This window comes from Phyllostomus hastatus, unplaced genomic scaffold, assembly GCF_019186645.2.
Source record: "Phyllostomus hastatus isolate PE091 unplaced genomic scaffold, TTU_PhHast_1.1 phas_contig_312, whole genome shotgun sequence".
In the NCBI taxonomy this organism is placed as follows: Eukaryota; Metazoa; Chordata; class Mammalia; order Chiroptera; family Phyllostomidae; genus Phyllostomus; species Phyllostomus hastatus.
Window position 1 is genome coordinate 1,943,932 of NW_025333849.1, and position 23,180 is coordinate 1,967,111.

Below are 23,180 nucleotides of genomic sequence, written 5' to 3' on the forward strand. Positions count from 1 at the left end.
ACTAGGGCAGACTCAAGAAATGGAATTTATTTATTAAAAAATTGTAATGGACTGCTTGAAAAAAAATCATGTGTTTTTTCTTACATGTTTAAACTTCAGTCGCTTTCCAAGTATTTTCCATATGATGCAATATACCTATTGAGACTTTTTTTCACTGCTCAGAACATTTTTTGATCTTGTTAATTTTGATGTATTTTAGTGCTTCTGCTGTTTTTTGTTTCACCTCTTTCACACTAGCAAAACGTTTGCCTTTGAGGACTTTTTCATCTGGGGAAACAAAAAAAGTGTTGCTTGGGGCAAGATTGGGTGAATAGGGAGGATAGGGAATGGGGTCATGCTGTTTTTGGTCAAAGACTGCTGAGTACTCACTGCAGTGTAGGCAGGTATACTTGTAAATCACCCATCGTGAAATGGACACTTTGAAAGAGTCTTCAAAAAAAATTCACTGAGGCAGAACTAGCCTCTCACAATGCCAGCTGGTTCATAGATACAGATGGGTTCCTAGAACACTCATCTGATGGGAGGAACCTGTACTACAGGGCACCCACTGTCCAGAAGATAAATCCAGTTTTTCTGGGGCCCCCTGTCATATATCTTTTGAGTTTGTGTTTTCATTTTTGTCACATACCTACTCAGGAATAGAATTGCTGGATCATATGGTAGCTGTGTTTTTTTAGGAACTTCCATACTGTGTTTTATAGAGGCCGCAACAGTTTACATTGCCACCAACAGTGTATAAGGGTTCCCTTTTTTCCACATCCTTGTCAGCATTTGCTATTTTTTATCCTTTTGATAACAGCCATTCTAACAGGTGTGAGGTGATATCTCATTGTCATTTTGATTTGCATTTCCCTGATGACTAATGATGTTGAGCTTCTATTCATGTACCCATTCATGTCCCCGTTGGTAGTACTCCACTGGGAAAGTGTGCCACAGTGTAGCTATTTCCTGGTGGTGGGCATTTGGGTGGTTTCTACCTTTTGTTTTCTTTTACAAACAGTGTTTTCCTGGACATTCTTTGATATATACTTAGCAGTAGAAGTGCTGGTTATTACAAATGCAAAGTTCTGCTTCTATAGATGCTGCCAAATTGTTTTCATTACACTCTACACACACCCACACACACACACACAGAAGTGTATAAAAAATCCCATTAGTCCACATTCTTTCCCTTTGTCAGGAATGTTTATTTTCATTCTCTTTTTATCCTTTCCTTTCACCCATTTTATTTGGAAAGCACAGTGCAACTCCATCAATCAGGCTAGCTCAATCAGGCTAGTAGGCAAACACTTAAAATTGTCCCGACGAGCCACTTTTTCTGACCCTGCATAATAGCTCAGTACAAACAGCAACTCAGTTCAGAATCTGGTTCTACTAGTGGCAGAATCTAATAATGTACTAGACTAAGTCTCCCACACATAAAAGTTACAAACTCTGGCCCTGGCTAGTGTGGGCCAGTGGATTGGGTGTCAGCCTGCAAACCAGCAGGTCACTGGTTCAATTTCTAGTCAGGGCAGATGTCTGGGTTGTGGGCCAGGTCCCTGGTTGGGGGCGTATGAGAGGCAACTGGTCGACGTATGTCTCGCACATCGATGTTTCCTCCCTCTCTTTCTCCTTCCCTTCCCATCTCTCTAAAAATGAAGAAATAACATTTTTTAAAAATTATAAACTCTGGGGAAAATATTTTTAAGAACGATTTGAAGGTACTGGAGAGTAACCAAAAAAGCAGATAGAAACTGGAGTGGATTCAGCCCTTGAAAAAGGAAATTTCATTTGTATTCTTCTTACTTTCCTCAGAGGGCTCTCATGTAAGGGATGGGAGCAGGGTTAAGGGGAGTTAATATGTGGCCAGAACTCAAGACACAATCTGATTGACTTGAGTATCAAAAGGCAAAGCTGTGGGCTATCAGAGGAACAAAAAATAGATTGGAAAAAGAAACTAATATCAAAAGATAGACCTAATTTCAAACATAGCTACAAGTACATGAAAAGTTAACTGAAAATTATATAGCAGTAAAAAGGCTGATAATTTAGTCTGAATGAAAAACTGAGACCCAACTATATGTTGTTTTCAAGAGACTCATTCTAATTATAAAGATACAGATATAAGTAAAAATAAGGAAATAGATATGTTATGATTTTAAATAATAAGCACAAAAAAGCTGGTATGATTCCACTAGCAGCAAACAGATTAGACTTCAAGACAAGGAGTATGACCAGAGATTAATGAGGGACATTTTATAATGACAAATTTATCAGGTAAATACCAATTATAAACAGATATGTACTTAATAACAAACAGAGTTCTGAAATACATAAAGCAAAAACTGACAGAAATAAAAATAGAAATAGGTAAATCCAGGCACACATAAAAATATTTAGGATTAAATTTAACAAAAGGTGTATAAGACCTCTACATAGAAAACTAAAATATTGCTGAGGTAAATGAAGAAAACTGAAATATATGAAGAGAAAAACCATATTCATGAATTGTTGAGATGCCTATTCTCCCCAAATTGAGTTGTTGCTTCAATGTGATCCCAGTCAAAATCCCAGTAGGTGTTTTTAAAACAAATTGACAGGCTGATTTTATTTATTTATTTTTAATCTTTAAGTATATTTTATTGATTATGCTGTTACAGTAGTCCCAGTTTTTTTTCCATTTGCCCCCGTCTGCCCTGTACCCTCCTTCCTTCCAGCAACACCCACCACCCCTTTAGTTTATGTCCATGGGTCATGCATGTAAGTTCTTTGGCTTCTCCATTTCCTGTATTATTCTGAACATCCCCCTGTCTATTTTGTTCCTACCAATTATGCTTCTTGATCCCTGCACCATTTTCCCCATTCTACTCCTTCCCCCTTGCAGCTGATAACCCTCCAAGTGATCCCCATACTCATGATTCTGTTCCTGTTCTAGTTGTTTGCTTAGTTTTTGTTTTTATTTTTTAGATTCAGTTGTTGATAGTTGTGAGTTTGTTGTCATTTTAATGTTCATAGTTTTTATCTTCTTTTTTTTAATAAGTACCTTTAACATTTCATATAATAATGGCTTAGTGATGATGAAGTCCTTTAGCTTTACATTGTCTGGAAAGCACTTTATCTGCCCTTCCATTCTAAATAATAGCTTTGCTGGATAGATTAATCTAGGTTGTGTGTCCTTGCTTTTCATCACTTTGATTACTTCTTTCTAGCCCCTTCTAGCCAGCAGCTTCTTTTGAGAAATCAGCCAACAGTCTTATGGGAATGCCTTTGTAGCTAACTCTCTGCTTATCTCTTGCTGCTTGTAAGATTCTCTTTATCTTTAGCCTTTGGCATTTTATTATGATGTGTCTTGGTGTGGTACTCTTTGGGTCCAACTTGGTTGGGATTCTCTGAGGATTCCTGGACTTGCATGTCTATTTCCTTCACCAAATTAAAGAAATTTTCTTTCATTTTTTTTTCAGATAGATTTCCAATATCTTGTTCTCTCTCTCCTCCTTCTTGCACCCCTATGATGCGAATACTGGAACACATGAAGTTGTCCCCAGAGGCTACTTATACTGCCCTCATTTTGGGGGGATTCTTTTTTCTTCTTTTGTTCTGGATGGTGGATTTTTTTTTTGCTTCCTTATGTTCCATATCATTGATTTGATTATTGGCTTCATCCACTCTACTGTTGTTGCCCTGTAAATTGCTCTTTATTTTAATTAGTGAATTCTTCATTTGTGACTGGGTATTTCTTATGCTGTTGGGATCCTTATTAGGTTCCTTGAGCATCCTTATAACCAGTGCTTTGAACTCTGCATCTGATACATTGCTTATTTCCATTTCATTTAGCTCTTTTTCTGAAGTTTTGATCTGTTCTTTCATTTGGGCCATGTTTCTTTGTCTCTTTGTTTTGCAGCATCCCTGTGTTTGTTTCTGTGTATTAGGTAGAGCTGCTTTGACTCTGTATCTTGGTAGTGTGTCCTCATGTAGTAGGTGTCCTGTAGGGTCCAGTGGCACAGCCTGCCCTATCACTGAAGCTATGTATTTGAGGTATGCCCTTCATGTGGGTTGACTGCACCCCACTCTTGTAGTTGAGCTTTGGTTGCTGTTGGCAGATCAATGGGAGGGATTTACCCAGATCAGTCACCTACAAGGACTTCCTGTGACCACTTACAACCAACCTCTAACCTCCATGGAGGATCAGCTGTGCAGGGGCAGGGTGGCGGTATTCTGACATGGTCTGTAGCTGTGCACTGGGTTTGCTGGCCCCTGGAGTTTCCTGGGTTGTGCAGACCAAAGTCAGCCCCCCACCTGTGTTTTGCTCAGGGCTGCCCTCTATGAGCTACAAAGCAATGAGAAAGCTGTTACTTGTGCTGGGCTTGGAGATTGTCAGGCAAAGCCAAGCTGTGAAACTAATCTTGCTGCTGCTAATGCCCAGTCTGGAGCTCCCTGAGGCCACCTGCTTGTTGCTTGTTTGATATGATTTAGGAAGTTGTAAAGCATGAGCCAAGATCAGCCATTCATATGGAAAAATAGCTTGGGTGGGCCCGTAAGTTCGATGAGGCAGAGTCTCTGGGGATCTTCAAGGTGGGTCAAACAGTGTTAGCCAAGTTGATGGAGTCCCAAACATGACAGCAGCCTGGTAGCTCCATGGCTCTGCATGGGGAGGGCTTAGAAAAGGGACAATGGACTGTACTTGCCCCAATGCCAGACACTTCAGCCTCTCCAGTATGCCATTGGTGCCCTTCAAGCTGCCACCTTGGCACTGGAGCTCAGAGGAAGTGAGTCTGAGTACATGAGTCTGTGTGTAGGTTCTTTAAGAGGAACTGGTTGGGGCTCCAGAAGTTTTTCCAACAATTCAGTCCCCCACTGGTTTTTGCAGCCAGAAGTTGTGGAGACTTATCTTCATGGCACTGCAACCTGAGAAGCCTAGTGTAGGGCTGGGCCTTCTCACTCCTGAGACATCCCTCCCAGATTTTTGTCAACCACACATGGGTGAAGGACCAACCCATTCCACATTTGTGCCCTTCCTACCAGTCTGGATGGATATGGTTTATTTAATTCCATAGTTGTCAGACTTCCATTCAACTTGATTTCTGGTAGTTCTGTCTAATCGTTGTTCTGTTTTAGTTGTAATTTTAATGTGGTTGTGTGAAGATGTGAGCCAGGTCTGCCTATGCTGCCATCTTGACCAGAAGACTGACAGGCTGATTTTAAAACTGATATAGAAGTGCCAAGGATCTAGAGTAGCCAGAATAATTTTGAAAAACAAAAGCAAAAAAAAAAAAAATACCCAGAGAACTCACACTACCTGAATTCAAAACTTTAAGCTACAATAATCAAGACAGTGAAGTATTGGCAAAATAATAAATATAGGTCAGTGGAACAGAGCAGAATCCAGAAATAGATCTATACATATATTGTCAACTGACTTTTTACAGAGATGCTAAGGTAATTCAATGGGAAAGGGAAATTTTTCAACAAATGCTGTCAAAACATCTGAATATCCATATGGGGAAAAAAATGAACTTTTACCTTACAAAACACAAAATTTAATTTGAGGTGGATCATAGACTTCAACCTAAATGCTAAACTATACAGCTTCTAGAAAAAATGAGGAGAATTTTTTTTCTGGTATTGGAGTAATCTAAGATTTCTTAGAAGAGATGCAGAAAAGCACTGAGAAAAATGAATAAATTAGGTTTTATAAAGAATGGGTAAATGAGATAAAACTTCAGTTTTTTGATAGACATCATTAAGAAAATGGAAAAGCAATCCACCAGCTGGGAAAAAATATTTTCAATACATGTATCTGACAGAGGACTTGTATCCCGAATAAATCTCTCTTACAACTTCATAAGGTACAACTCAGTTTTTTTAAATGGACGAAAGACTTGAACATATATCTCAGAAAAAGATATATAAGTTGGCAATAATGACGTGTAAATTGTTCAGCATGATTTGCAATTAGGCAAATGAATAGTAAACCATAATGAGGTAACATTTGACCCACTGAAATAGCTAAAGCTAATAAGATTTGGTTACCAGTACCAAGTACTGGGGAGTATGTGCAGCAACTGGAAATCTTATAAACAGCTGATGGGAATGTGAAATGGTACAACCATTTGGAAAATTATATGGCAGTTTCTTATAAAGTTAAACAGACATCTACTCTATGACCCCGTAATTCCATTTCTGTAGTATTTACCTAAGAAAAATGAAGGCCCTTATCCACAAAAAGACATAAATATGAATGTTAATTGCAACTTTATTCATAATAGTCCCAAACTGGAAACAACCCAAATGCCCATCAGTAGGAGAGTGAATAAACAGATTAGGGTATATTCATACAGTGAGTACTTCTAAGCAATAGGAAATATAATGAACCATGTACACACAATAACATGGACGAATCTCAAAAAGATATGTGAGCCAAAGAAGCCAGACGCAAAAGAATATATATTCTTATGATTCTGTTTATATGAAATTCGAGAGTAAGTAAAACTAATCTCTCTCATTGAAATCAAAATATCAGTTGCCAGGGTCAAGTGGAGGGGTTGACTACAATAGCCACAAGGGAACTTTTGGGGGATGATAGAAATGTTCTGTGTCTTCTTCTCCAAGGAGGACATACAGAGGATCCAGAGACACATGAAAAGATGCTCAGTATTGCTAGCTATCAGAGAGATGCAAATTAAAACCACAATGAGATACCACTTCACACCAGTTAGAATGGCCATCATAATAACCAAAGCAACAAACAGCAAGTGTTGGAGAGGTTGTAGAGGAAAAAGGACCCTAGTGCACTGTTGGTGGGATTGCAGACTGGTACAACCACTATGGAAAACACTATGGAATTTCCTCAGAAAACTAAAAATGGATCTGCCTTTTGACTCAGCAACTCTACTGCTAGGATTCTATCCTAAGAACCCTGAAACACCAATCCAGAAGACCCTATGCACCCCAGTATTCATAGCAGCACAATTTACAATATCCAAGTGCAGGAAGCAACCCAAGTGCCCATCAGTCAATGAATGGATAAAAAAACTATGGTACATTTACACAATGGAATTCTATGTAGCAGAAGGAAAGAAGGAGCTCCTACCCTTTGCAACAGCATGGATGGAAGTGGAAAGCATTATGCTAAGTGAAATAAGCCAGGCAGTGAAAGACAAATACCATATGATCTCACCTTTAACAGGAACCTGATCAACAAAACAAACAAGCAAAATATAACCAAAGACACTGAAATAGAGAACAAGCTGACAGTGACCAGAGGGGAGGGAATTTCAGCAGAAATGGAGAAGGATTTACAGGAACAAGTATAAAAGACACATGGACAAAAACTAGGGAGGAGTGGAAATGGGAGAGAGGTGGGGAGGGTTAGGAGGGGTGGGCCTGGATGGGAGTAAAGTACAGAAAACTGTACTTGAACAATAATTAAAATAAAAATAAAAAAAAAAAAAAAGAAATGTTCTGGGTCTTAATTGGAATGGTGGTACATTGGACTTTACACATTCACCCAAACTTATTAAAATGTACCCTTAAAGTCCATGCACCTCACTGTTTCTAGATTTTAACTCAACTTTTTACAAAAGTATTTTAAAGGTTCTGTGCCTTTTGAGGGTAGAGATAGTAATAGCACTTTGGCCTTCACAGTATTGCGAGCACCATTGTTTCCTGTTTTGTGTTGTTGTTGTCATCGTCATCATCAAGATTGTGGCATAAGTAAACATGGTACTCACCTTCTCCCACAACTACTTCAAAATTACAAGTGAACTACAGAACAGCCATCATTTAGAACTGCCTGAAATCAAGCTGAATGGAAGTGTTACAACTGTCGAATTAAAGAAGAAAACACATCAAGACTAGTAGAAGGGGCAAAGACGTGGAATGGGCTGGTCCACACCCACATGTGGTAGATAAATATCAGAAAGGATATCTTAGGAGCAACGAGTTCCAGCTGCACACTAGGCCACCAAAGCCCAGGGTTCTGGTGCCAGGAAGAAAAGTTACCATAACTTCTGGCTGTAAAAACCAGAGGGGATTGAGACTGAGGAAGATGGAAGCTTTTGGATTCCCACGCACTTCCTCTTAAAGGGCCTGTGTACAGAAGTACTTAGACTCAATCACTCTGATCTCCAGCATGGCCACAGCACCTTGTAAGGCACAAGAGACATATGGGGAGGAGCTGAATTGTTTGGCATCAGGGCGAGAGCTGGAGAGCAGCTTTCTCATAGACAGAAGTGCTGGCTGAGGCTTTTGTTTCTTTGACAAGCCCTCCCCTCAACAGACAGAGCAGGCAGGTGCCATACCCGAGACCCAGTCAATCAGGGTCATACTCTTTGCCCCACCCTGGTGATTCCCTGAGGTCCTGCCCCACCCATCTTTTAGGCCCACCCAAGCTGTTTCCAGTGGCTATTCCATCCATATGGTGTATGGCTTGTCTTCGCTCATGCTACAGATTTTCCTAAGTGTTCTCAGACAAGCAGCATTTTCCCTCAACAATCCCAAACCTCTCACTAAGTGACCCCCGGTCTGGTAGTATTGGTAGCTGGATTTGGTTTACAGCTTAGACTCACCGGGATACCTCTAAGCCCAGCACAAGTAGCAGCCACTGGCAGATTGCTTTGTAGCTTATATTGGGTGGCCCTGGGCAGAACACAGGCAGTGGCTGACCTTGGCCTGTACTCCCAGGAGGCCCCAGAGCCCGTGCACCCAGTGGATAGCTCCAGACCACATTGAAGTATCACTACCCAACCACCTGCACAAGCAACACACTCAAGGAAGACTCACCGGCCACCAGAACCCTGTTGAAAGAAGTCCTGCTATACAGGGTGGGCACCAGTGGTTGGAGGTTGATAGTCAGTAGTCACATCCAGTCATTGCAGCTGGTCAGCTGGGTAAATTCCTCCCACTGACGTGACAACAGCAATCAAATCACACTTACAAGAGGAAGGTACACACAGTCCATACAATGGGTGCACTTCAAGCACCCAACTTGGGTGATAGGGAAGGCTGTGCCACTAGACCCTACAGGACATCTACTATATTAGGCCATCCTACCCATCCTGGGAGACATAGCAACTCTACCTAGTACATAGAACCAACACAGGGAGGCTGCCAAAATGAGGAGACAAACATGGCCTGAATGAAAGAACAGGACAAAACTCCAGAAAGAGAGCTAAACGAAATGGAAACTGGCAATGCACCAGATGCAGAGTTCAAAACACTGGTTATAAGGATGCTCAGTGAACTTAGTAGGACTTTGACAGCATGAAAAAGAACCAGTTAGAAATGAAGACTACACTCAATGAAATAAAGAATAACTTACAGGGAATCAACAGTAGAGCAATGAAGCCAAGAATCAGATCAGCAATTTGGAATATAAAAAAACCTCCCCCCCAAGGAAAAAAAAAACAACCTATCAGAACAGCAAGAAGAAAAAGGAATTTCAAAACTGAGGATAGTGTAGGGAGCCTCTGGAACAACTTCAGGTGTACCAACATTCGCAACACAGGGGTATCATAAGGAGAAGAGAGAGAGCAGGAAATTGAAAACCTACTTGAAAAAAAATGTCAGAGGAGAGACTAGAGGAAGATGTCAGTGAGATAGGTGGAAGCGGAGTCCACTTCCCCCTGTGCATGGGTGAAATACCTAGCCAATCTTCTGAGCAATATAGTGAACAGCCAACGGTATTCCAGCATACATGAAGATTGGAGACCAAGAATTGTAGAGGATGTTGAAGAATCAGACAGTGAGTCAACAAAAGCTGGAGCTGTGAAAAGACTAGCGTTAGACCCAAACAGGGATCATCCAACAATAGAAACAGTGAGACAAATTTCACTTTGCTACTCCAGAGAACTTGCAAGATGGGAGCGGTGAACTCCAGTACACCTGCTGGAAGAGGAAACCCACCAACAAAGGAACCTCAACTATCAACAAGGGCCAGGAGGAAATGAAGAATACAATTTCTGAACTGAAGAACACAGTAGACGGAATCAAAAGTAGGCTTGATGAAGCAGAGGAACGGATCAGCAAGCTGGAGAACAAGGTAGAAAAAAACACCCAGGAAAAGCAAAAAAAGGAAAAGAGGCTCAGAGAGAATGAAGAGGGACTAAGGGAAATGCAGGACAACATGAAACATAATAATATTCATATAATAGGGATACCAGAAAGAGAAGAGCAAGGGATAGAAAACCTGTTTGAAAAAGTAATGATGGAAAACTTCCCTAATTTGATGAGAGAAAAAGCCACACAAATCCAGAAAATACAGAGAGTCCCAATCAAGAGAAACCCAAAGAGGCCCACTTCAAGACACATCATAATTAAAATGGCAAAATTTCAAGTCAAAGAGAGAATCTTAAGGGAAGCAAGGGAGAAATAGGAAGTAACATACAAGGGAGCCCCGATAAGGTTAGCAGCTAACTTCTCAGTGGAAACGCTCCAAGCCAGAAGAGAATGGCAAGATATATTCCAAGTAATGAGAACCAGAGGCCTGCAACCAAGACTACTTTACCCAGCAAGGCTCTCAATCAAGATAGAAGGCCAAATAAGGAGCTTCTCAGACAAAAGAAGTCTAAAAAAATACACCTCTACCAAACTAGCTCTGCCAGAAATGCTAATGGGACTGCTTTAAGGAAGAGAGAGGAACACAGGTATAAAAAGATGCCAGTGAATATGTACCTATCGATAAAAACCTTAAATGTAAATGGATTAAATGCTCCCATCAAAAAACATAGAATAGCTGAGTGGATAAGAAAGCATGACGCACATGTATGCTGCCTACAAGAGACCCACCTCAGGACAAAAGACCTACATGGACTGAGAGCGAAGGGCTGGAAACAAATTTTCCAAGCAAACGGACAGGGGGAAAAAAAAGCAGGGTGGCAATACTCATATCAGACAAAATTGATTTCAAAAAAACAGCCATAAACACTCAGAAGGCCACTTCATAATACTCAAGGGAAGAATCCACCAAGAAGACATAAACATTGTAAATATATGCACCTAACATAGGAGCACCCAAATACATAAAGAAAATCTTGGGGGACTTCAAGAAGGATATTGACAGCAACACAGTTATACTAGGGGATTTAACACCCCACTGTCAAAAATGCACAGATCTTTGAAACAAAATATCAACAAAGATATTGTGGCATTGAACAATGCCCTAGATGAAATGGACTTAACCGATAGATATAGAGCCTTTCATCCCAAACACGCTAGATATACATTCTTTCCAAATGCCCATGGAACATTTTCAAAGATAGACCACATGATAGGACACAAAACAAGCCTCAACAAATTCAAGAAAATTGAAATCATGTGAAGCTCCTGACCACAAGGAACTGAAACTAGAAACCAACCCCAAGGGAAAAAACCCAAAACACTCAAAATCATGGAGATTGAATAGCATGCTATTAAACAATGAGTGGGTCAAGAATGAGATTAGAACTTTTTTAGAACTTTGAGAAGAAATCAAAAAGTTTCTGGAAATAAACAAAAATGGATTTACAACAACCCAAAACTTATGGGACACAGCAAAGGCAGTCCTGAGAGGGAAGTTCATAGCAATACAGGCCTACCTAAAAAAGATAGTAACATTTCAAACAACCTAATCCTACACCCACAAGAATTCAAGGAACAACAACAAAGACAGCCCAGAGCAAGTAGAAGGAAGGAAATAACCAAGATTAGAGCAGAATTAAATGACATAGAGACTAAAAGCATAATTCTAAGGATCAATGAAACCAGGAGCTGGTTCCTTGAAAAGATAAACAAAACTGACAAGCCTTTAAGCAGGCTCATCAAGAAAAAAAGAGAGGACCCAAATAAACACAATCAGAAATGAGAGAGGAGAGATTACAACTGATACCACAGAAATACAAAGGATTGTAAGAAATTACTACAAAGAACTGTATGCCAAGAAATTTGAAAACCTAGGTGAAATGGACAAATTTCTAGAAAAATATAATCTTCCAAAACTCAATGAAGAAGCAGCAGAAAGCCTGAACAAATCAATAATAGCAGATGAAATGGAAGCAGTAATCAAAAAACTCCCAACACAGAAAAGCCCTGGACTGGATGGTTTCACAGGAGAATTCTACAAAACATTTAAGGAAGAGCTAACCCCTATCCTTCACAAACTATTCCAAAAAATTCAAAATGATGGAAGACTCACAAACTCTTTTTACAAAGCCAGCATCATCTTAATCCCAAAACCAGATAACGACACGACAAAGAAAGAAAACTTCAGGCCAATATCACTGCTGAACATAGATGCAAAAATCCTCAAATATTGGCAAACCACATCTAGCAACACATTAAAAAGATCATACACCATGATCAAGTGGGATTCATCCCACAGATACAAGGATGATACAATATTTGCAAATCAATTAATGTAATCCATCACATAAACAAAAGCAAAAACAAAAATCACATGATCATATCAATAGATGCAGAAAAAGCATTTGATAAGGTATAGCACCCATTTATGATAAAAACACTCAGCAAAGTAGGAATAGAGGGGGCATTCCTCAACATAATAAGGGCCATATATGAGAGACCTACAGCCAACATCATACTCAATGGGCAAAAACTAAAAGCTTTCCCACTAAGATTAGGAACAAGACAAGTTTGTCCACTTTCACCACTTCTATTCAACATAGTATTGGAAGTTTTAACCACAGCAATCAGACAAGAAAAGGAAATAAAAAGCATCCAATTGGAAAGGATGAAACAAAACTGTCATTGTTTGCAGATGACATGATAGTGTACATAGAAAATCCTATAGACTAGGCCAAAAAAATTGGTCGACCTAATAAATGAATTTGGCAAAACAGTGGGATACAAAGTCAACATCCAGAATCCAAAGGTATTTTTGTATACCAACAACAAAACATCAGAAGCAGAAACCAAGAAAAAAATCCCATTTGATATAGCAACAAGAAAAATAAAATACCTAGGAATAAACCTAACCAAGGAGGTAAAAGACCTATACTCGAAAACTGCTCAACATTGAAGAAAGAAATCAAGGAAGACACAAACAAATGGAGACATATACCATGTTCATGGATTGGAAGAATTAACATCATCAAAATGTCCATACTACCCAAAGCAATTTACACATTCAATGCAATACCTATTAAAGTACCAATGGCATATTTCACAGATATAGAACACACACTTCAAAAATTTATATGGAACCATAAATGACCCCGAATAGCTGCAGCAATTTTGAGAAAGAGGAGTAAAGTAGGAGGGATCACAATACCTGATACCAAACTGTATTACAAGGCTACTGTAATCAAAACAGCCTGGTACTGGCATAAAAACAGGCACATAGACCAATGGAACAGAACAGAGAGCCCAGAAATAAACCCAAGTTTCTACGGTCAATTAATATTTCAACAAAGGGGGCAGCAGCATAAAATGGAGTAAAAATAGCCTCTTCAACAAATGGTGTTGGGAGAACTGTACAGCTACATGCAAAAAAGTGAAACTCAAGCACCAACTTACACCATACACAAAAATAAATTCAAGGTGGATAAAAGATTTAAATATAAGCTGTGACACCATTAAAGTCCTAGAGGAGAACATAGGCAGGAAACTCTCAGATATTTCACGTAGCAGTATTTTCACTGATATGTCCCCTAGTGCAAGGGACATAAAGGAAAGAATAAACAAATGGGATCTCATCAAAATTAAAAGCTTCTGCATGACTAAGGAACACAGTAGTAAAATAAAGAGAACCAACCATGTGGGAAAACATATTTGCCAATGATACCTCAGACAAGGGTTTAATCTCCAAAATATATAAAGAACTCACATGACTCCACTCTGAAAAGACAAGCAACCCAATTAAAACATGGGCAAAGGATTTGAACAGATACTTCTCCAAAGAGGACATACAGAGAGGGTCCAGAGACACATGAAAAGATGCTCGATATTGCTAGCTATCAGAGAGATGCAAATTAAAACCACATTGAGATACCACCTCACAGCAGTCAGAATGGCTATCATAAAAAAAGCAACAAACAACAAGTGTTGGAGAGATTGTGGAGAAAGGGACACCCTGGTGCATTGTTGGTGGGATTACAGACTGGTACAACCACTATGGGAAAACAGTATGGAATTTCCTCAGAAAACTAAAAATGGACCTGCCTTCTGACTCAGCAATTCCACTGCTAGGATTCTATCCTAAGAACCCTGAAACACCAATCCAAAAGACCATATGCACCCCAGTATTCATAGCAGCACAATTTACAATATCCAAGTGCTGGAAGCAACCTAGGTGCCCATTAGTAAATGAATGGATAAAAAAACTATGGTACATCATCTCCACAATGGAATTCTACACAGCAGAGAGAAAGAAGGATCTCCTACCCTTTACAACAGCATGGATGGAACTGGAGAGCATTATGCTAAGTGAAATAAGCAGGCGGTGAAAGACAAATATTATATGATCTCACCTTTAACTGGAACATAATCAACAAAAGATAAAAGCAAACAAAATATAACCAGAGACAATGAAATTAAGAACAATCTAACAGTAGCCAGAGGGGAAGGGCAAGGGGACTGTGGGGAGGAGGGTTTTCAGGAACTACTATAGAGGACACATAGGCAAAACCAAGGGGGAGGGTGGAAGCAAGGGAGGGAGGTGGGTTTGGTTGGGCAGGGGGCGAGTGATGGGGAGAAAATGCAGACAAATATAATTGAATGACAATTTTTTTAAAATGTCAGAAAACTTCCCTAACTTGGTGAAGGAAATAGACATCCAAGTCCAAGAAGTGTAGAGCATCCCAAATAAAATGAACCCAAACAGGCCCACCAAGACACGTCAGAATAAAATGCCAGAAGTTAAAAACAAAGGGAGAATCTTAATAGCAATTAGTTACCTACAGGGGAGTGCACATAAGGCTATCAGCTGCTTTCTCAACAGAAACTTTGCAGTCTAGAAGGGATGCACAAGAAATATTTAAAGTGATGAAAAGCAAGGACCTACAACCAAGATTGCTGTACCTAACAAAGCTACCATTTAGAATCAAAGGACAAATTAAGAGTTTCTCAGAAAAGAAAAAGCTGAAGGAGTTCATCACCAAACCTGTATTATATGAAATGTTAAAAGGTCTTGAAGAAGGAGGAGGAGGTGGAAAGAGGGGAAAATATGAACAATAAAATGGCAATAAATACATGTGTATCAACTGAATCTAAAAAACAAAATAAAGGAACAAGTAGAACAGAAACAGACTCATGGGTACAGAGAACGTTTTGACAATTGTCAGATGGGAGGATGTTTGGAGGACTTGGTGAAAAATGTGAAGGGATTAAGAAGTACAAATCTATTGTTACAGAATAGTCATGGAGATATAAAGTGCAGCATAGGGAATATAGTCAATAATAGTCTAACAACATTGTATGGTGTCAGATGGTGCAAGATTTATCAGCATGACCACTTATTAAGTTATGTAATGTCTAATCACTGTGGTGTACACTTGAAACTTACATAATAATGTATTTGTAAGTAATTGAACAGTAACTGAAAATTTATAAAATGGTAAGTTTAAGGAAAACCCATCTCACAACTGCCTTGGAAACTCTTAAACAGAAGATTTATGTGTATAATTAGGTCTATGTGAAGTGAAGAACTGATATAAACTGATATAGTTTATATCATAAGTTTATTTTTCTTAAGCATAGCTTTATTTTTTGTACGTCCCAAAAGGTGACTTTATTAGATTCCTGGAAGCATCTTTTTTTTTTTTTAAAGAAAGAAATAAATGTTTAAGAAAACATTCTGATGATGCTAGTACTAATGGGTCCTTTTGGGGCACAGGATGCAAGCTTTTGTATTTTCTTAGCACTACTTCCAATCTTAATGTTCACACAGTTTTGAATTTTTTATTCTATTGTAGCTGAAGTTTACACTCAAGACCTACTTTCCTTACGCTTCTCCATCTCTTGTCACGGTGCTAATCCAACACCCAAAAGGTATGTAAAGATTGGTTCTGTCCATATTAAGATGAATTCTGGGAAAGAGCACTGCCAAATCATAACCCTTCTCTCCCAGTTCCTTAGTGTAAAACAAAGGAGATAGAAGTAGTTCTCTCCGGCATCTCTTTAAGCTCTCAGGGTCTCACATTCTGTGGATTTTGATATGTCAGCTTGCTTGATATCCTAGTTAGGATCATTTACCAAAAGAAGGAAAACAGAAAAAAAATGGCCTCTTGTTAAGTTTTGATAGTATGCTCTGGATACAAGTCCTCTGCTGCTAGCCAGATCCACCTAGATGCCAGGAACAGGCTAAGACTTGGCTGAGTTAGAATAAAACAGTACATTTATTTGTATTTCACTCTTTCTACTCCATGCCCCTTGTTGCAAAGGAAAAGATAAAAGGATGAATGAAGCCAAGGAAATGTAAGGGAAAGTTCTCCTAACCAAGTCAAGGAAGGCTTTTGAAAGAATTCCATAACTGTATTAGACCACAGCCTTTTTTGAGTCCATTTGCCAGCCTTCCATAGCCCATTACCAGTTGGGGAAATGATAGTTCCATCCTGAATTCAACTTAATTCAACGTGTTGATTGTTAACATGCCTATGAGGGAAGAACGCACTTTACTGACTGGGGAAGGTAAGAGGAAAGAGTGAAAGAACCAGTAATACTTCCTTTTTATGCCATTTTTTGCATGCCTTTTTCCTGAGACTAGGGTAAGTAGATTCATTTAAAGAAGTAGATGAATTGGTTTCACAGCATTTTATAAAACCTGAATTTCTCTTCCTTTTTTTAAAAAGACATAGGTTCTCATGTGAAGTGACCCATCTGACACTGTCTTCTAGGATACTAGAGACAGAGGTGGTGATGGGCCAGTGGGATCTCTGGCCAACAGTTCTGTGAAATTTAACCTGTGGAAACACAATGAGAAAACTTGAATAACAAGACAGAGAAGTCAGTAATTCACTTTCCAGGGCTACACCTCACAGCTTAAGTCAGATCACCATAACTTAAGGTCAGCCTGTGTGGCTCCAGAGAAGTATTGGACTTGTTATTTTTTAAGTTTGGAGATCTCTAAACAGAAGATTAGGTGGTGTGTGGTATATGGGCATGACCTCGGCCTACTTACCTTTCCTTGGTGTGATTATCCCAGACTTGTCACAGGATAAGTAAATTCACACAGGAGTACAAGAGCTTCCTATGCTAGTTTCTGAACAGTTTTCTGCATATTACTTTTAGAAAAAAACAATGTTATATTCACAAATTAAAGTGTTTTTAATAGAAGAATCTTCTATTCATCCGAAATTGATTTTGTGCCCACTGTAAAGTCCTATGGGGCATGAAAGATGAATCACTTATGAGCCCTGACTCCCTAGGAACTGTAAGTAGAGGGGACATAAAATAGGCATCTAAACAACCAATATAAAGAAGAAAATGAAAACGCCTTCAAAGGCTACAAATGAAGAGTTCTAGGGGTTCAGAGGAGGGAGGGGGAGACTGTCTGACCCTTTAATCTGTAACATTTGTGGAGTAGCAGTCATACTCTCACATTATTTTCCTCGTGGATACAATTATAGAATCTATCACTACATGCAAATATGGTAACCTTTTTCAGATGTTTAAAACAGCAGATACATACTCAAATGTGTTTAATTGTGAAACCAGAGAAATTAACTCAAGAAAGGGCATTTGTTTGTATGATACCCATGATTTTTTCACTAGCCTTTTCTTTACTATAAGCCTGTGATCACATTATAAATTCGTCACAAATCATAGAAAAACAGTTGGGCAGCCCACTCCTAGTTTCTTAGTGACTGTTTTATTAGTCTCCATGTATTTTAATGTCACAAATTGTTAGCAGTAGAGGAGGGGGTAGGTAGGTAGAAAAGGAAAAACCTGGGCATCTGCAGCATAGCATTTCTGAATCACAGGGTGGGCTCCTCATGCAGTCTCTGCTGACTCCACATACCTGAGTTTAGCCCCTGAAGTTGGCCTTGTGTAACACTCACAGTGTTTCTTCCCAGGCCTGAGTGATGGGTGCTGGCGGAGCTCCACTGACCAGGAAAAAAGAATGGCTTTTCCCTTAAACTCTTCCAGCCTTAGCTGCAGGTGGTTACTACCTAATAGGTTTGACATTTCTTCAGTTCTCTTCTGCTCTCTTTTCACCCACAGATATCCCACAGGGACTGTGGCACCAGCCACTGAAACGTATTTCTGAAATGCTCAGAGAAGTAGTGGAAGACCAGACTCCCAGGTAAGCAAACCCTAATGACTCCTAGGAGTGCTTCCCACATGGTTTCTCTGGACCCTTGTCTTCGCTTTAGCAGGGCTGATGGAAGGGCATTGTTGGTCTGTGACCATTCCCTCACAGCTAAGCACACTGCTGAGTGAGAAGTAGAGGAAGCACAGAGCTGCTTGGACCACTTTGTGCTTCTCAGAATAAATAGGCATGCATATGTGAATACCTTGTATAGTATTAGATTTTGAAATATACAAGCATAATAATAAAAAGAACAGATCCTGAAAAAAAGCGGTGCCCACATGCTATGAACTCCTGGGCATGCAGGAGAGGAATGCCTGTCTGCTCCTTGTCTTCTCTCTGCCTCTCTACGGGAGGAAATTCTAAACTGCTCCTATATAGTGGGATACAATGTTTCTTTTTCCTCCTCTTTGTCATAAATACTTATCTAAAATTTAAAAATGCTATTATGATATTAACATTATGATATCCAGTACCTTCTTATGTGGCTGATTTTCCTGGAAGTATTCACATTTAGGCTTTGTTAAGTTCTTTGTAACATAACTGACTTCAGCTTCCTCTTAAATTTCTTGCTTTTAGAATATATTTTATTCATTTTCTATGCTAGCCTAGAAGACTGTCTGTGTTTGTTCCACCTGCCAGTTTTTCCTCCTGGAATTCTCGGTACTCTCATCTCAGAGCCGCCACAGATTAGAGGTGGTACTCTGTGTTCGTGGTCACTCCTGGAGTGCCAGGTCCTTCCTCCTCCCCTCCACAGGCCTCTCACCAATGGAAGAGACAAAAAGAACTGGTAGCCAAGTAGGGATCAGCGTGCTGGCCAAATCAATTGACCTGCCACACTGGCAGTCCTGCTTGTACCCTTTCTGGCTTCCTCTATTGAAGCATGGAACCTTGATTCCCAAGCCCCATGAGAATCCTACCTAACCTAGATCTGCCTTAACTAGGCTTTGGGGTCCATCTGTAGGGAGGAGTCTGTGGGCAGGTTTTGGCACTTTATCAGACAGCTACATGGGACTGCCTCGACACTCAGTTACTGGTAGGAAAGAGGGAGAATGACCAGAGCCAACCCTGCATTGCAGATCTTGAACCCTGATATAAGCATAATGCCCACCTGGGAGCAGGGTGCACTAGAGGCCCTCTGCTCAGCTTACCGTCCATGAGGGCTGCGGGGAGGAGACCCTCTGGAGCCTCTTCCTTGCTTTTGCGATGTCATGACCCAGCCCACCACTAACATGACCCAAGTAACATCGACTCGCCCTCTTGTGGGAAACAGTAAGACTGCCCTTCCTTCCATTTCTCTTCATTGTCTTGCAAGCTAAATTTCAGAACATTTCATCAGTTATTCTCAGTGAGAACTTGGACAGGAGGAAAGCCATAACCAGGGGAGGCAAGGGCAGTGCTTGGAACTTTCGTGGGTCAAGCAGAGGAATATGGACCCTGATCCACCAAAGACAGAGCACTGCAGAGTGTCCTGGAGCTCTCCTGTCCCAGGGGCGTCCTCAGTTCAGAAGGAAAGTTCTGATCTTAAGTGATCTCAGGACAGTCCTGATCCATTTTTTTTCCAGGGGAGATGTTAAACTACTATCACTGCCATGTAAAGTTGATGGGTCTTCACCTTGAGCAATGGTTTAAACAACCATTGCAACTCCCAGTTTTCAGTGTGACAAAAGGATAGCTTCACAAAGACTATACATGATGACAGAAAAGAATACAATATACAGTCCATTAAAAATCTGTAATTGCCAAAATACCAACCAGAACCTTGTGCTTTGTCAGAAAGGGCACAGCACATGTTTCTGCCTGTGCCCCTTCTGGGGTCTGCATTTGGACCCTGAGGACCCTCCTCCCTTCTTGCCCTGGAGCACCTGCATGGCTCCTGTGGCTGGGAGGCCCCGCTCTGCACAGCAGCCCAGGTCTGCAGGCCGGAGGCAGAGAGGCGCCCCCGCAGCTTCTCATCCTGCATCATTCCTGCTGGTCATGGGCCAACATCTTCCTTTCTCAAAGGTCTGCAGCCACTCAAGTTCCTGAATATGAAGATTTAAATGTCTGAGTTCTCGGGGCACTGAGGTTTGGAGAGGTATGCCTTTGAAGGTTTTATGATGAGTTCAGAGTGGCATTGTGAGCTATTTTTCTGAGTCTAACTTGTATTCCTTGCAAGTTGTACTTCAGTGGGTAAGAATAATTTAAGCCAACCATTCACAGACATTGCAGTTGCTTTAAGAACCAAAAGCAAAAAAATCAAGTTGCCTGGCTGCCATGTGTTTTGGTTCTGTTCCAGGTCCTCCAGAGGCCCCTTTGAGAGCTGGTTTTTGTTCATTCACTTTGGAGGATGGGCAGAGATGGTGGCTGAGCAGCTACTGATGTCAGAAGCTGAACCCCCTGAGGCCTTGCTGTGGCTCTTGGCATTCAGCTACAGCCCATGTGATGGGAGTCAGCGGAGAGCACAGACCATGGTGAGTGGCAGTATGCAGTGTGTATGGCGCTCAGGGTCAGTCTGTCCTGAGCTGAAAAGAGAAACAGGACCTATGGGAAATGGGATCTGTGGTGGGTTTGGCTTTCACTAATGCCCCAGATACTTAAGCATTGAGTGCTCTCAGTTCCTTATGGTAGCGAGTAAGTGTCACCTGCATGAGTGATTGTGTACTGGGCTTGTAGGAGATGTTTCCTGGTGTTCACAGAGTTGACCAGAGACCAGATGCTGCCACTCTGCTCTCCTGGAAAGCACTGAGGAGGTGAGGTGCAGCCCTTCTGTCCCCAGGTCATTTTCTCTGCTCTTGCTCAGTTTTCCTGGCTGCCCTCATTTATAGCCATGCCTGGCCCTCGGGACGCCATGCAGAGTCCTGACCACCCTCCCGAGGAGCTCTGTCTTCTGAGCAAGGGCTGGGCTGAGTCTGCTTCCGTCCAGACTTACTGTTTTCTTGGATCAGTCAGCAGGTCCTCACATTACTGGCTTTGTTTAGAATTCTTACTAAAGTAATCACATGATATTAACCACTTTGCTTCTGAAAAAGGACTTGGTCATTTCCTAAATAACAGAGCAGCTAAATACAGGCCTGGCTAACTGTCTGTGGCAGAGATGGTTGTTATTTTATGTAGAATGTAATAATTACAGGAAGCAATGTTCTGATTAAAGGCATTGGCACCTCCCTTGCAAACATTTATTTGTTGGTTTTTAAAACTTCAATTGCCAGGACTTTTCATTGATTTTAATAATTAAAAAGAACAGCATGCCTGTTTGCTTGGTGTTCTCTGTTGATTGAGAAAAGCAGAGACCAGCAAAGATATGTCTGTATTTTACTTCAGTAAAGGCTTGCATGGCACTGGAAAGAACACTTTGGGGTTTTACAGAGTTGAAATTTGGTGATAATACATTTTGGATCAAAAGTAGAACACTATTTAGAAATTAACACAATCCACATATGTATTTGAGGCTATCTGATTGAAAAGAAAACCTATTTCTTCCCTCTTAAAATATCACATTAAGGAAAATTTTATTTATGTTTTCATCATCTAATTTTCATAATAATTAAAATGTATGAAGCTGTACTGACTTCTAAAGTCCCTTATATGTATTTGTAAATATTTTATTCTGTATAAGTTAAGTTGGTAGCTTATTGTTAAGTTCCATATCGATCATAGAAACTGACAAAGATTCACTTTTGAAGTGTAGAGAGATAATCTGTCTAGTAAGATTTAATTTCTACAAAGTTCTGCATTGGCATATCTTTCTACTTATTAATTCATCCTTTCTTTAATAAAATCTACACAAAATCCTTATTCTGCATATGCTCTGTCATCCTGGATAACAGTGGACTCATAATCTTTAAACCTGTTGATCCATTCCTAGGAATTACTCTGAGGAATTAGAGATCTATACAAATATTTATGTACAAGAATATCATCACAGCATTGTTTTGTAATTGCAAGCATTGAAAATGGCCTAAACTTTCAATAATAGGGATATTGGATAAATATTGTGGTATAGTCCAGCTATGAAATAGCGTTCTACCATGAAAACTTATGTTCTTAAAGAATATGTTCTAAAGATACTATAATTACTTAAAGTGCATTGTGAAGAGAAAACTCTAAGATACAAAATGCTGTGTGCAGTGAGTTCTGTGTTCACAATGCACAGAGAAAGGACAGAAAGGCTGCTAAGCCTAGTTTTTAACAAGTCTCTTTGGATGGTAGAGTTATAGGTCATTTTAATTTTTTTCTTTTCACTTTTTTGTTTAGATTTTCTACAGTGAGCATTTATAAATTTTTATAATACAAAATAAAAAGTAATACTTAGGAAAGAAAGTATCTTCTGAAAAAATTAGAAAGCATTTAGTTATTGGCATGTTAGTAAGGCATTTGAAGGGAATGACAGTCTTGGATGAAATAAAGAGGAAGGAGATCGAGTCTTAGAGAATACTGGACTAGAAGAGAATGGATATGAAGGCATAGCTTCCTAGGTCCACTTAGATGGCCTCTGTGTGCTCCCATAGATGCCATCAGATGAGGGCTGGCTGGGCCAGCCAGCAGAGTGGTGGGGAAAGTGGTCCTCTCCTGTTGGGACACTGCCACTCTCCATGGAAGAGCCCCATGGTGCAGTTTCTCACGGTCTTGTACCCCCAGAACAACTCACACAGCAGTCCTAGTGTACTGGGTCTGTGACTGACTTCATTGAAGGAGGCTTTAACACCCACAAAAAAAGGCTCACACAAAATCCGTAAAATTGGTCATGGGAATTCTCAGAATAGGCCTATGTATTCTTTTGAAAATGATGGAACATTGCTGTTCATGAGTTCCATGTAGCATTCTGGACCTGTGGCTTTCAGTTCTTGCTTTGTTTTCCAAGTCATAAATGATGTACCATTCTTACAGCAAGCAGAAGTCTCAGCATGAAATAAATATTTTTAATGCAAAAACAACCACAGACCTATAACAATCACCATTATTGTGTGGATTTCAA

At 40.1% G+C, this 23,180-nt stretch overlaps 1 protein-coding gene across 3 annotated transcripts in view; it reads left to right on the plus strand.

Annotated features, from left to right (window-relative positions):
• Positions 1 to 23,180, plus strand: part of FANCC (FA complementation group C) — a 306,859-nt gene that overhangs the window by 276,577 nt on the left and 7,102 nt on the right. For all 3 annotated transcript variants that reach the window (XM_045839834.1, XM_045839833.1, XM_045839835.1), the window contains 3 exons: positions 15,888 to 15,963; positions 18,136 to 18,217; positions 20,502 to 20,676. In XM_045839834.1, coding sequence (XP_045695790.1) covers positions 15,888 to 15,963; positions 18,136 to 18,217; positions 20,502 to 20,676 — 333 coding nt within the window. The remainder of the gene's footprint in view (positions 1 to 15,887; positions 15,964 to 18,135; positions 18,218 to 20,501; positions 20,677 to 23,180) is intronic.